The sequence below is a fragment of the Gavialis gangeticus genome, unplaced genomic scaffold, assembly GCF_001723915.1.
Source record: "Gavialis gangeticus isolate Ggan-Ray unplaced genomic scaffold, GavGan_comp1, whole genome shotgun sequence".
Taxonomy (NCBI): Eukaryota; Metazoa; Chordata; order Crocodylia; family Gavialidae; genus Gavialis; species Gavialis gangeticus.
This window is the reverse complement of record NW_017729001.1, coordinates 4,169,145-4,182,530: the sequence shown is the minus strand read 5'-3', so window position 1 is coordinate 4,182,530 and position 13,386 is coordinate 4,169,145. Positions and strand designations below refer to the sequence as shown.

Sequence of the window (13,386 nt, the reverse complement as noted above, 5' to 3'; positions counted from 1 at the left end):
CGTGCCAGCCCACCCACCGGCAGGTCAGCAAGGGGCTCAGGGCCCACATTCTTCATTCATTTGTGCCCCCGTTCCCATGTGCCCACTGTGCTGGTGGCTGGGGGGCAGTCTCCAGTGAGCGGTGATGCAGAGGCAGGTTGGGGGTACCAGAAGTAGCTGGTGCGGTGTGAATGCCCGGGCAGATGGATGAGATGGACAAAGCGGGCAGAGGGAGCCTGGCTCAGTCCCTAGGCAGGGCAGTGCAGGCTCAGACAGAAGTGGGGCACAGAGCATTGATGTGGGTAGTGGGTATCTGATGTCCTCCACAAGGAGCCTGGCCACTGATGGATGCTCTCCCCTTTCAGCTGGTACCCCCCTGTTTTGTCCTCTGGAAGCCAGCAGACTGAATCCTCCCCACGCGACCAAGACGGGGACCAGACAGGTGCTGCGGAGCCACCCATGACGTAGACGGAGGAGCAGGACGTGCGGAGACAGAGGGGGGTCCCCGCTGCAGTTGCAGCTCCTTGGGAGCCCTTCCTTACCCCATCCTCCCTGCAGCCCTGTCTGGAGAAGGACTCTGATGCCACACACACCAGCCACGGGATGCACAGCTTTGCCCAGGGGGCTATGCCTGCCCTGGGGATAGACTTGGGTGGCGTTGCTTGCAGCCAGAGCCAGCTGCCCCCTGAGGGGATGGAGCTCTGATCCCGTCCCAGCAGCCTGGCCTGCAGGAGAGGAAGTGGCCTACTGGAGTGAGGGGCCCGTGTGGCCTCTTGTGTCTGAGCCAGGGAACCTGTTGGCATCAGGCAGGGAGGGGGGTGCAGGCAGAGCAGCTGGACTTTGATTGCCCCTGTTATGGATTGCTGTGGCCCCACACAGCCCTGCCATGGGGACAGAGACAGCCTCCTGAGATGCATGGGCTTGGCTGGCTGCTCTGGCCTCTGCAGAGGCCCTCATTACTCATGCTGCTGAAGTCCAGAGCCTGCAGCGGGGCTGCTGGGCTATGGTGAGAGCAGACAGGGCTGGGTGTAACCAGTGGTAGGGAGGGAAGAAGAGAGAGGCAGAAGGAGAAAATGGATGTTCCCAGCGTGGGGGTACTCCGTTGCCCCTGAGAGTTTTCCCTTGGCTGGAGACCAGAGTGTGTACGTGTGTGTGAGGAAGAGAGGCCTGGATCATCTTCCCCACTGCTCTAACCAGCCGTGCAAGGTTTCTGTGGGGCTGCAGGATTGGGGAGCAGATGAGGTGCCTGCTTTAACCTGATTCCACGTGCAGCTGAGAGACTAGACAGTGTCCGTGTCTGCGTGCAGCAGCACACCGGTCCCCCATGCCTGCAGCAGCAGCCGTTTCCCCAGGGCCCAGCACATCACAGGAATAATGCTACAGGTTCCTCAGGACACTGTTTTCTGAAGGACTGGGGAGCCAGAGGTTGAGAGTCGATCCAGGCAAGTTTGGAGGTGCCCCCTCCTCCCACCCTCCCCCCGGCCCCTTCAGTAAAGGGCACAGGACCTAGGAAGATGTCCTTTTGCTGAGATCCCCCCAGCTGCTCTCCCGACACCCCTCTGGTTTCCCTGGTTTCCTGCTCTGCTGCGCCCTCACCATGTCCCGGCAAAACTCAGGGGCGCTGATCTCGGTGAACGGGCTGGGCTTCCCACCCCAGAACCTGGCCCGCGTGGTGGTGTGGGAATGGTTGAATGAACATGGGCGCTGGCGGCCCTACACGGCTGCTGTCTGCCATCACATCGAGAATGTGCTGAAGGAGGATGCCCGTGGCAGCGTGGTGCTGGGGCAGGTGGATGCCCAGCTGGCCCCCTACATCATCGACTTGCAGTCCATGCACCAGTTCCGCCAGGACACAGGTAGGAAACAGCTTGGTGAAGGTTGCGTGTTCGGGTTGGGGGTGTCTGAGAGAAGGACCCATGTGTGCTTAGGTGTCTCGGGAGGGGCAGGGGGGCGAAGCTGCCACTGGAGTTGGGTGTCATGGCTTGGCAGGACCATTACTATCTCTGTGTAGGCTTAGCATTCTTGCTGACTTGTTGGCCAAAGACATCCATGAGGATGACCCTGTCTTAGGTGTGGTCTCTTGCGGAAATCACCCCCGTGAAGGAGCAGAACCCAACTAAGAGACTTCCTCAAACATCCTTCTGCTGGCCTCAGATGTGGAGACAGAATAGCTCACGGGGACACCAGGGGTCCCCTAGTCTGTGCCCAGGGTCTGTAAGGAACAGTTGCACCTGAGCATGCATTTCCCTTCCCCCACGGCACTCGGGCATATGCAGAGATGCGGGTGTCCGAAAAACAGACACAACACCCCTCTGTCTGGCTGCCTAGTCACCTGATATGCATCTCGGTCGCTCTTTTGATCTGTCTGTCTCTGCCTGCCATGCACACTTCTGTTGTCTGCTTCACGGTGTGGACATAGGAACAATTTCTAGTGTGGTAAAAGGGCACCGGGGTTTACTGTGTGTCAGTTGCTTTGAGGTACTTGCCTATGTGCACACTCTTACTCTGTGGGACATGTGAACTAACTTGCTGTAACAGCCTTCAAGGAAAGGGGCAGGTTACCATGGTTTAATTTACCCCCATACTGTGAGGTAACAGCATGCACAAAGGCAGTTACCATGGGCACCTTACACACAATGTAAGCCCTGGCCCTTTTAGTGAATGGAAAATTGTTGAAATGTCCATACCTCCAGTCGCATATCTGAGCACCCAACAAGTCTCCTTTCCACTGTATAATAGTCTCACATGATCTCGTTTCCTGTCTTCTTCCTCTGAGGTTACTAGGAGAGGTTTTCCCTGCTTTCCTTTCTCCTGCTTTTCATTTTTCCTTTCCCTTCTTTAGCACTTGGATGGTATTTTGTATCCTGTGAGGCCCTGTGGATGCCAGGTGGAGGCTGAGGTTTGGTGGTAGGACTCCCAGCCCATGGGCATGGGTGAGAAGGGGTCCCCAGGGCATGGTGGGGGCTGTCCTGAGCTCTGGCACTGGCTACAGGCATGACCACAGCATGAAATGCATGGTGCTCTCAGACAGAGGGAAGGTTGGGGTGAAAGAGGTGGGCAGGCTGCCAGCAGCAAGGAGGCAGGTAAAGGAAGGATTGGCCTTCGGGGTACAGATCCTTAGCGGGGATGCAGCAAAATCCAGGTCTTACTGAGGGGCAAAACCCAAAATAAGGGAGACCTCAGGGTCAACTGAGGGAGCTAAAATGAGGTGGAATCAGTTCCTTCCATATGGCACGGTCCTGCCCTCTGGCTGCTCATGCGTCCTCTAGAGCCAGCCCTATCCAAAGGAACAGAGACAGGGTTTTACTTCCTGGCTCTGACACAGACTTTCCCCGTGGTCTGGGGCAAGTCCCCTCCTCGCCTCAGTTTCTACCCAGCTCTGTCAGATGCGGGCTGGGCTATACACCCACCAGGAAGGGTCTTTAGGGAAAGGACGGGTGAGATAACCAGGAAGTATCACGTGTCACTGGTTCTGCATGGGGTTACGTGCAGGGGAAATTAGGTCTGGATGAGAGATGTCTCTGTGAATGCCCTGCTTGCTTGTCTGGTGCATCTGCAACCTGCAGATAGCACATGACCTTCTGGGCTGGCAGGGTTTGGGGAGAAGGGTCTGTTGGCATCCAAGGACAGTCTCAGTCCGTGTCTGGTATTGGAGGGTATTACCAGCATGAAGAGTTGGCATGTAATACAGAGTTGGTCTCAGACTCTTCTCCACACTCCCAAAATATGCCTTAGTCAATGATGCACTGGATTGTCCTCCCCACCCCTAGCTGCATGCAGGCTCCTGGCTACAGACCCCTCTTTAGGCTGGGTTGGGAACATCCCTTGCCCATGATCCTGTCTTTACCATGGCCAAGACTAGGGTTAAGGATGATGACATGGGACTCTTGGTTAATTTGCTTGGGCTGGTGTTGCATTTAACCCCTTGCACAGAGCTATGAGTGTCTACCCTGGCTGGGATGGGGAAATGCTGTAGTGTCTTTGGTTGTTTCATTGCTGCGATCACCCTTTAGAGTAGCTAATTCCTCTCCTTGTCCCCTCCTCCTTCCCATCCCCGTTTGGTTGCTGCTCCCTTGCAGTGTGGACACTCTTCTGCTAACAGCTTCCTGGCCGTGACAGCGAGGGTCAGTGCATGACAGCAAGGGCCTGGCCCTGTGTCAATGTTCGCACAACTAGGCACATCCATCAGTGTCCCCTGAGAATGTAGGGGAGTGCAGACAGTGTCTAGCACTCAAGTGGGCATATTCTGTCCAGACCTATCCTGGAAGACCAGTGACCCCATTATTGCTGGATGCTTCCAGAATATCTGGTTACACCTGATGTACCTGGCTCTTGCTAGAGCATTTGGGAGCAGGTTGGGTGGGAGCTCACTTTGATGCACCTGTATCTTCAGCAGCACAGCAGGTGCATTCCAGCTGGGTGTGCCAGGAACAGTCAGCAGCATCCATATGATTACTATACACCACATGCCAGAGCTCTGAGGGAGCTGAAAACACATATGTTACTGCGTCTCGGCTCCAACTTCCACTCTTGAATCTTTTTGATTTTTATGTTGTCAGATGTTCTGCAGGATTTTCTGCTCTCAGTGTTGGTGCTGCGTGGATCTGCCATGTGCAGTTCATTTGTAGGATGACAGGCATACATAGTGTCTTAACAGCATGGGGTCCCTGTCAGTGATTGGGAGATCTAGGCATTTCCACAATACCAATACATAACAAGAGTAACAATAGCATCTTTCTATATTTATATGTTTCATACACAGCCTGGACACATTCTAGGCTCTGTACAGGGATCAAAACCACAGTGATGACAAATATCCTAAACTGGCATAGAAATTAATACAGTAAAAGCTGTGTTAACTGGCATTTTACTAACCGGAATACTCTTATTAGCCAACATTTCCAATATCCCCCAGTACAAATCCTCACTTTAGCAACCGGAATCTTTGCTGCGTCTATCTGGCATGTGCATGTTCATCAAATATTGCAGTACAAGTATGTCATTGTCTTCCGTATAACTCTCAAATAACCAGAATTGTTAGATAGCCAGCACCCCCCTTACCCCACTCATGCCGGATAACAAAGCTTTTACTGTAACTAATTCACTCTGAGATTGAGCTCTAATACAGCTAAATCTGCTAGTAAGATAACCTAATAAGCCCACTCTCAGCAGCATGCAACTACCCCAGTTTACAGTTGATCAGTGGGAATACTTATTAAAGCAGCATGTTCTGCACCTGAGGAGCTCACTGTCACAAGGTAACACTGAAGGCAAGAGCCTGGCAGGATGCAGAGGATGGAGGCATTTGGAGGACTGAGTTCTGATAGAGGCAAGGGGTGAGGGTCTGTTGCCCTCTGGGACTTTCCCTTGCCTGTTTAGCACAGCAGACAACACGCATTATTTGCTTGCACCAGAGAGGCCACCATATGCTTCAGCAGGGGAAATTGAGGTTGGCAATTAGGAGGAACTTCCTCTGCTGCATCTGGTGCTGCCCACTGTCTGAGATGCACCAGTGTGCTGGTTCAGTCTGGCCACCCCCATGTTACCAGCCCCTTTTATAATAAACCTACTCAAATCAATTGCATGGCAGAGCCAATCACCTGCAAGATCCATCACCCTGATCCTCCCACGTAGCACAGCTCAGCATTGGCCTGCCCTAATCTGACACCCACTCATGAATGGTGGTTTGCACCATTCATGAATACACACATCTGACACAAACATACACAGTCTCTAAACTGCATATGTATTGGTACCTAAGAAGGATATGCATGTGTACTGAGTGACCAATTGATGTGGATTCATAAAATAGTGTGACAGGTGCCCACCCCGTGTTCTACGTGTTCTCACTGTAAAATTAGCAATGTTAGACTGAAACCCAGTACCACCAATCAATGCTGATTCAGATAGATTCCAGGAGATGGCCCCAAACTGCCAATCATCAGTGAGAAAAAGGTTTGTCTTAAAAAAATGCTGATTTGCAGGGATGGAAAAGCTCTGTGGGAACACCCTGGGCCCCACAGGGTGGCTGCCACATGCTGCCTGCCTGGTACTTGGGCAAACTGCCTTGCCCTGTCAGTACATGGCTGGCTTGTGAGCTGGGCATCTAGTTTTGGCTAATTTGGGCTCAGATACAAATATATATAGATAAAATCTGGGGAAGCAGCTTTCTAATGTTTCCGGTCCTTGAGAAATTTTTGGTTTCCAACTTTTTGTTCCAAGTCGATATAATAAAAATGGTTAAAAGTCGGAGTTTCCTGCAATTGGAATAATTATACATCTCATGTACACCTAGCAAGGAAGGGCGGTCCTGCTGTCAAGGCTCTGGGCTGGGACTCTGGTGATGTGGGTTTGCTCTGACTCAGAAAACTGTCCCCTCAGGTTGCCATGTGACTTCTGAGTATGGTCACACTTTCTTTGGTCCAGTTAGATTACAAACTCACCAGACTCTTAGTCTGTTTGCCTGCAGCACCTAGCACAGTGATCCACAAACTAGGGCTTGTGGGCAGCATGTTACCCATGAGTTGCTCTGAGATTGCTCATGGCTACAGAGAATTGTGAAGGTAGAAGAGTGGCTGACAGGGAAGAGGCATCATGTTGCCTGCAGTGTATTACTTGATCAGTATTGTTGCTCAGGGGCCAGTAGAGGTTGGGAAACCACTGACCTAGATGCTTGAATCACAGGACCCTTTATTTCCTATTACCCCTGCCTTTTCTCTACATGCTTGGACACACAGCTGGGGTTTGCAGCACACCTGGAAAGCTGCATATGGTTGATAGCTCTTCCCACTCATAGTGTTAGTCCCATGTCCTGCACCAGCAGAGTGGCTTGTAACACACACCACTGCACAACATCCAACAAGAAAGCAACCTGATGAGCAACTGTTACCTGCCATGCTCCAGCTGAAACAGGAGGTGTCTGCAACCTTGGAAAGCAGCTGGGTACTGATGGAGGCAAGGGCTGAGGGTCTGCTGTCCTCTGGGACTTCCCGTTGCCTGTTTAGTTCAGCAGAGACCAAGTGCTATTTGTTAGCAACAGAGAGGCCACCATATACTTCAGCAGGGGAAATTTAGGTTGGAGATTGGGAGGAACTTTCTGACTACGAGACTGGTCAAGCATTGGAACAAGCTACCTGGAAAACTGGAATCTGCATTCTTGAAAGTTTCTGAGAGCAGGGTGGACAGACACTTGGCTGGGGTGGTTTGGTCAGGGATGGTCGTGCCTTGCGCAGGGGGCTGGACTAGATAATTTTGTGAGGTCCCTTCTGTGGTCAGGAGCTGCTCCTCCCATACTGGTGGCAGTTCTGCTGCTGCTCTTGCATCCAAGTTCCAGCCCCAGGCTCAGCTGGGAATGGAGCACTTGGCTGTTGGCTAGTTCCTGGGCACAGGAGTGCCAAGGCCTATCTGGTGGTCACAGCACTACTCACTCTGTCCCGCAGGCGGACCTAGAGCCAGGGCTAGCTCCAATCACTGGAGCTCTCTATGGCCCTGGAGGCTTTTGGTGTGGTATGTTGTTGTGGTTGTTGGTTTACCCCAACCAACAATTCCTATTTATCTCACTGGAAAACTCCAGAGGCCCACAAAGCTCAGGATGGTGTGTGTTGTGTCCTAGGTAGCTAGGAGATGCCTGGATTGAGGCCCAGAGGCTCCATAGTGGAACTTTACTGATCACCTCTGCACTGCAGAGCAAACACACACAGCGCAGAGTCCGGCTTCCACCAGGCCCAGGGCTCATAGCAAAACCTGGTGTGGAGTCTCTGCCTTTGGTCTGGTGCTTTAGTTGGTCCAAGCTCCCATTCAGGAGTGTCAGCAGGGGAAGGGATGCCCCAGTTCACCTTGGCTTCTGCTGCAAAGCACCAAGTGAGAGAAGCTATGTAACCTGGGTCAGCAGAGGAGCTGGCCCAGGCTAAAACCCTGATCCTCCAGAAAAGATAGATAAGCTAGAGTCGAGAGAGGTGGTGTTGTATGCATGTGAGGGGATATTCTTGTTAGCCCAGGGCAGCCTCAAGCCCAGAGAAGGGGAAACAAAACTGGTTTGTGTGAGGATGTAACAGAGCTGTTCTTTGGGGGTAGATTCTTCTTAACTGTTTTACCCATTTGTACCAGGGACTGGGCCAGCTGCTGCTCCCACCCGGTGTGCATCTCTTAGCAGTACTGCCCTGCCAGAGAAGCCCAGTGCAGCCCAGGCCCATTGTTAGCAAGGGCTCAGTTTCTGCCCCACCCTTTACATTTGATGGTGTTGAGGCAAGCTGGTGCTGAAAGTGCTGGGAATGCATCTGGCTCTGGGATCACTGAACTTGTGTGGTTAACACCCAAGAGCTGGCATCACAGCAGGTAACTCCCCCACCTTACTGCTGAAGCCAGAGTTGGGGAAAGGGAAGGGAAGATGACTGTAGGGTCCAGGAATTGGGTCATACAACACAGTGAGTTCCATTAGAAAGCTCAATGCTATTTAAAGGGATATGACCCAGTTCCTACATGTTGCAATTTGGGAAAGAGTAAAGGTAGGGAGGGGGATGGTGAGATGTATGGGGTGGGAAAGACCAGGATGCAAGGGGCAGAGGAAAGGAGAACTGTAGCTTTAAAGATCAAAGGCTTGGGAACATTCCAGGAAGAAATGCAAGCACTATCTGAGAATCACTTCTCCCCCTGCTGCCCCCCATCCTGCACCAGTCGCCTGCCCCGGGCTGAGGGCTCCCCACGCGCCTGTGGTTAACACTGTGGCCAGGGGAGCTGCTGATGCTCTGCGCTGCACCTGCTTTCCCACAGCTGCCTGTTTGCAGGAAAGGGAAAAAATACATCTGTGGCACTTGGCCTGGTTACAGAGCAGTCACAAGCTTGTGGGACCCAGCGCCAGCCAGACAGCCAGGGCCGGAGATGAGAAGCAGGACAGGGCAGAGCGGCAGCTGTCCTGATCTTACTCCTCACTCACCCATTGTGTGTGTGTATGTTGGTGGGAGATATACACATACACTTGCACACAACATTGAACACATGCACATACACACACACGCATAGATAACAGGAAGATCTTGTTCACACCCAGAGAAAATACCAGCAATGGTGCTCGCATACAAAAGCATCATAGGATCTTATGCTCTTATGGGGTCCCAAGTGAACACCGCCCTTCTCACAAATGACAGGATCCCCAGAGCTAAATGAGGTCACAGAGGATGCAGGGACACAGCACATGGAGCCCTGTCACCTTGTGACGCTAGGTCCCTAGCACTGGACAGACGCCTTAGAGAGAAGCAGGTATGCAGTATGCAGGGCCCAAACACCACAGCCATACAGGACAGGTCACAAAAGTGGGCAGGGTGGCACCAGGCATTGGCAAATTAGTGCATCTCTGGAGGTGTTTCCCTGGTGGGATGATGCAGCTGCCCTTCCCTACTTGGTCCCTGAGTGACCCTAGCGGTAGCTGTGCTACCCCAGTGGGTCTCCTTTGCTGTCCTCCAGCTACCTTCTTGGGCACCATTTCACCTCTTCCAATTTCAGGAACAAATCTTGACTCCTGTGAGCGCTGCCCTGACTGTCCTCGGACCTGGAATTCCTGCTGTCACCACGTCCCACCTGTTGCAGGGTTCTTGTGCGACACGCTTGGCTTAGCATGCATAGGGTTGGCAGGACACGTGCCATCCCATTTCGCAGGCTCCTTTCCCTGCACTTTCCAGATCAGTAGATTCCCAGTGTGTCTGGTATTTGAAGATGCAGGGGAGAGTCCTCTAGGAGCTGGGAATCCCCCTGCATGGTTGCAGCACTTCTATCTTCCCACCCCATATCTGATGGTGAAAGCCAGCCTGTCTGCTGCAGTGTGTGTGTGGGGAGGCTGTCTGTTTGCTCAGCTGCAGACTAGCGCTCACCTTTAACCCTCCTTGTTTGTAGTGCTCTTTGCCAAACAGATTAGGGTCTCTTTGAAGCCACATGTTCCTCATTAGGTTCAGTGCCGTCAAAGGCTGGGACAGCAAGGGCAATGGAGTCCAGACTCCTTTGCTGGGGAAGTGCGAGAGCAAGGGGTGGGCACACCTGCAGAGCCTGTAACTCCCATCTAGTATTGCAGCACTTAGGGAAGAGATGGGCGGGGTGGGAAGTTGACCCCTGAACCTTTCAGCTCTGAGGTGCTTGTACAATCTTGAACTGGCTGACATGTGCAATCAGTGAATCAGTGTCCTGGGCTCTGCTTGGCCCAAAGGACCACACTGCACTGTAGTTTCCCCAAGTGAGCTGGAACATACTTGTGAGCTTGGGGCAATCCCAGTGGCACATGGCTGCACAGGCCAATTTGCTCTACATGGTCAAAAACGCCTGCCAGGACTTCTGTGCCCTTCCTTTGTTGACTGTGGGTGGTCCAAGCCTGTAGCATATTTTTGCTTTTCCACCCTTTATCCCTAGCCAGCTTCTACTGGACATAACTGGCACTGACCCCCAACTACACTACTGTGGTTTTGGGATCACCAAGATGATAGCCACATTCTCCAGGCCCTAATTCAATCATAACACATGCTTCAAACCTTTAGCCACACACCCAGCTTGTTGCGGGCCTGGGGCTTGATACCAGAGAGAATGCCAGGATCCAGGGGTTAGGTCCAGAGTTATGGGGTGGGGGTCACAAGCCAGGAGTTAGGGGTTCAAAAGTAGGAAGAAGGGGTCTGATTTGGGCAAGGTTTCAGGCTGGGGCACAGCTAGCCACAGAGGAGCTATGAGCTGTTGAATAGTTAAGGAATACTGTGAGGGCAGCCATGCCTACACAGGTAATAGGAGGCAGTTGGGTGGGGGGTAGTTCTTTCTGCTGCCCTAACACAGCCTCTTGCTGTGTTCCCTTTAACCTGCATTATGCCAGTGTGCTGGGCATACATTAGCAGCATGTGAACACTGTCACAGCTGTTGTATGCCCATCTCATTCCCAACCAGTCTTTCTGGCAGCAGCTGCCCTCATGTGCCTCAGACCTGTACCCATGCTCCTTGCTGCTGTGCCCCTAGACTCCCCAGCCTTTCTGATCTTCCAGGAGTTTGGATGCTGTCCCACCCCAGGGTGCCATGGAGGAAGTTGCGATCTGTCTGGGTCCCCTGGTATCTCGTGTGCACAGGGCACTGGTGTGCAAGACCATGACAATCTATCAGAACATAACATGAGGACAGGTGCATTGGAGGGACTGATGAGGAATCCAACCCCAGATCCCCTTGCAGAGCTGGCTTGCAAGGCAGCAACCTGTGTACATAGTGTGATCTATCAACTGCACTGTGAAAGAGGATAGATTCCCATCTGTCACTTATATTGGTCCTGGGGGATCTCAGTAGATCTGTGCGGCACCTGCATGCCAGTCTTTTCATGTGCAGCAGGAAGTAGCTATGGAGCCCTCAGAGAGAGGCAAGCAAATATCTTTGAAATCAGCTAGATCACCCAGCTTCTCTGTTTTCCACAGCCAGGGTGGGTCTTCATCTTCATGTGCCAGTGAGAGATCTGCCTTTGACAAGGCAGAATCCCTTGCTGCACTCTCGCACACTCCGGGTAAGCTGCCAAATTCTTTAGAAATTCCAGGATGCTGGTGACCCTAGCTCATTGCCAAAGCTGTGCTCCTTTGCTGTGTGACTCTGAGGAGTAGGGGAGCTCTGGTTGCTACACTTTCGGGACTGCTCCCGCAAGTGGTGGCTCCAGTTAGAGTTTTGGTGGCAGCCTTGTTACCCCACATCACCCATGATCCTGAATCCAGGAGATACTCAGAATTGTCTCCTTGTGCATGGCTGTGGCTGCGGGGATGCTGGGTAAAGTTCTGGTGCTGCTATTTTAGAGCCCACTACCATCTGGCCTGGGACCCCAGAGCAGCCGTCTCTGCTTGGATCCTTGGTCTGGAAGAGCAGTTCTGTTCCAGCAACAGCTGCCATCGATGTAGGGAATGGCAGCCAGGTTGACATAGGTTCTACCTTTGTCTTATGTGCTCGTGCTTCTGAGTGTTGGAACCTGCATTCAGGTATGGCCACCAGCTCTGCTGGCTTTTCTGGGGTGCATGCAGAGATCCTCCATTGCTGTTGAGTGTAATGCAACACAGCCCTCAAAAATAGGTACCGCAGTACAGAAGCAGGGAAAGTTGGAAGCCTGCCTAGCACAGCATGGCAGTGGGACCTCCCCCACCTGCACTGGGTTTGGTTCTTTTAGAAGGGTACTTCTAGATTCTGCTAGAGCACTGATTTGGTAGCTGTTGTGGCTTGTCCCATGATCCTGTGAACAATGCCGTTCTGCAACTCAGCAAAATGGCCCATCATGATGTCCCCACCCTTCCTGGATGGAGTCCTCGTGCCCACAAGAGCCAGGTTTCCAGGGAAAGAACTGGAGATGAGTCAGGGCAAGAGGCAAGAAGCTAGGAACATCGAAGACATGGGATCCCATCATGCAGAAACAACCAAGCGCAAGTATCCTGCTGTCTATTGTAGCCATTGATCTGTCTGCAGGTTACAGAGAGAGAAAAGCTCATTATCATCCTTGCTGCCTGATACAGTAATGAGGACAGGGATTCAGGGACCTGCAGAGACATGTGGCATCCCATGACAGGGCTGGGTTGATGGGGCTTCCGTCTCTTCTTGTCCTGGAGCAGTAGTATGTAAAAGCAGAATTACAGTAGTTCAGGCTTTTAGCACTTGGGAGAGGTAGATGGGGCTTAACTGTGGCTCTCCTTATGATGTCTGGATGGCGACCCTGTCTTCAGGCATAAGTGAGTAATGTATTTTTCAGTGTACATGATGCAATTGTTTTCCTCTGAAAAAGAGAGTCTGAACTGAAGGTGCGTCACATACACAGAAGCTACACAATTAAAAAAAGCCAAGATCACTGTACCCAATGTTGACCACAATTCTATCAGGTTTATGCTAAAAATCTTTTTTCCAATCAATTTGTAACTATGTGGGGGCTATGCATCTTTTACACAGGTGCAATTCATGCATTGGAAAATATGGCATGACTTGGACAAACTGTCCATGGCCTAAGTCCCAGGGGATTTAGCCTTCTTTGTTCGAAAAGGGCCCCAGAGGAGGGTTAGAGCGACTCTTGCTTCACTGGGAGGGGCAGGGAAACCTGGACTCTTGAAGACTTGAGGCTGGCATGAGAGACATTGACAGAACTGCATGTGGGATCTAGAAGCAGTAGGAGGTCTGTGTGTGACTGGTTACTGCCGGTCAGACGAGAGCATCAGCCTAGCTGTGTAGAGGCTGACGAATGGAATAGTGTTAGGAGAACTGCAGAAAGAAAGACTGGAGGGTACCTGCTTGTCCTTTATATAACCCTAGTGGTGTCATCAGATTCTGCTTCACCTGGAGAGGGACCTGGTAATGCATAAAACTCCCTATATAAGTTTATGCAATATAGAAACCAGGAGAAAATACCATTAGGGCACCTACAGCATGAGGGCAAAGCAG

At 52.0% G+C, this 13,386-nt stretch overlaps 1 protein-coding gene across 1 annotated transcript in view; it reads left to right on the top strand.

Moving 5' to 3' along the window:
• Positions 1-318: 318 nt before the first annotated feature.
• The window catches only part of DTX1 (deltex E3 ubiquitin ligase 1), a 99,023-nt gene continuing 85,955 nt past the window's right edge, over positions 319-13,386 (top strand). Inside the window, exon 1 of the mRNA XM_019506705.1 lies at positions 319-1,835. Coding sequence (XP_019362250.1) covers positions 1,577-1,835 — 259 coding nt within the window. The 5' untranslated portion in view covers positions 319-1,576. The remainder of the gene's footprint in view (positions 1,836-13,386) is intronic.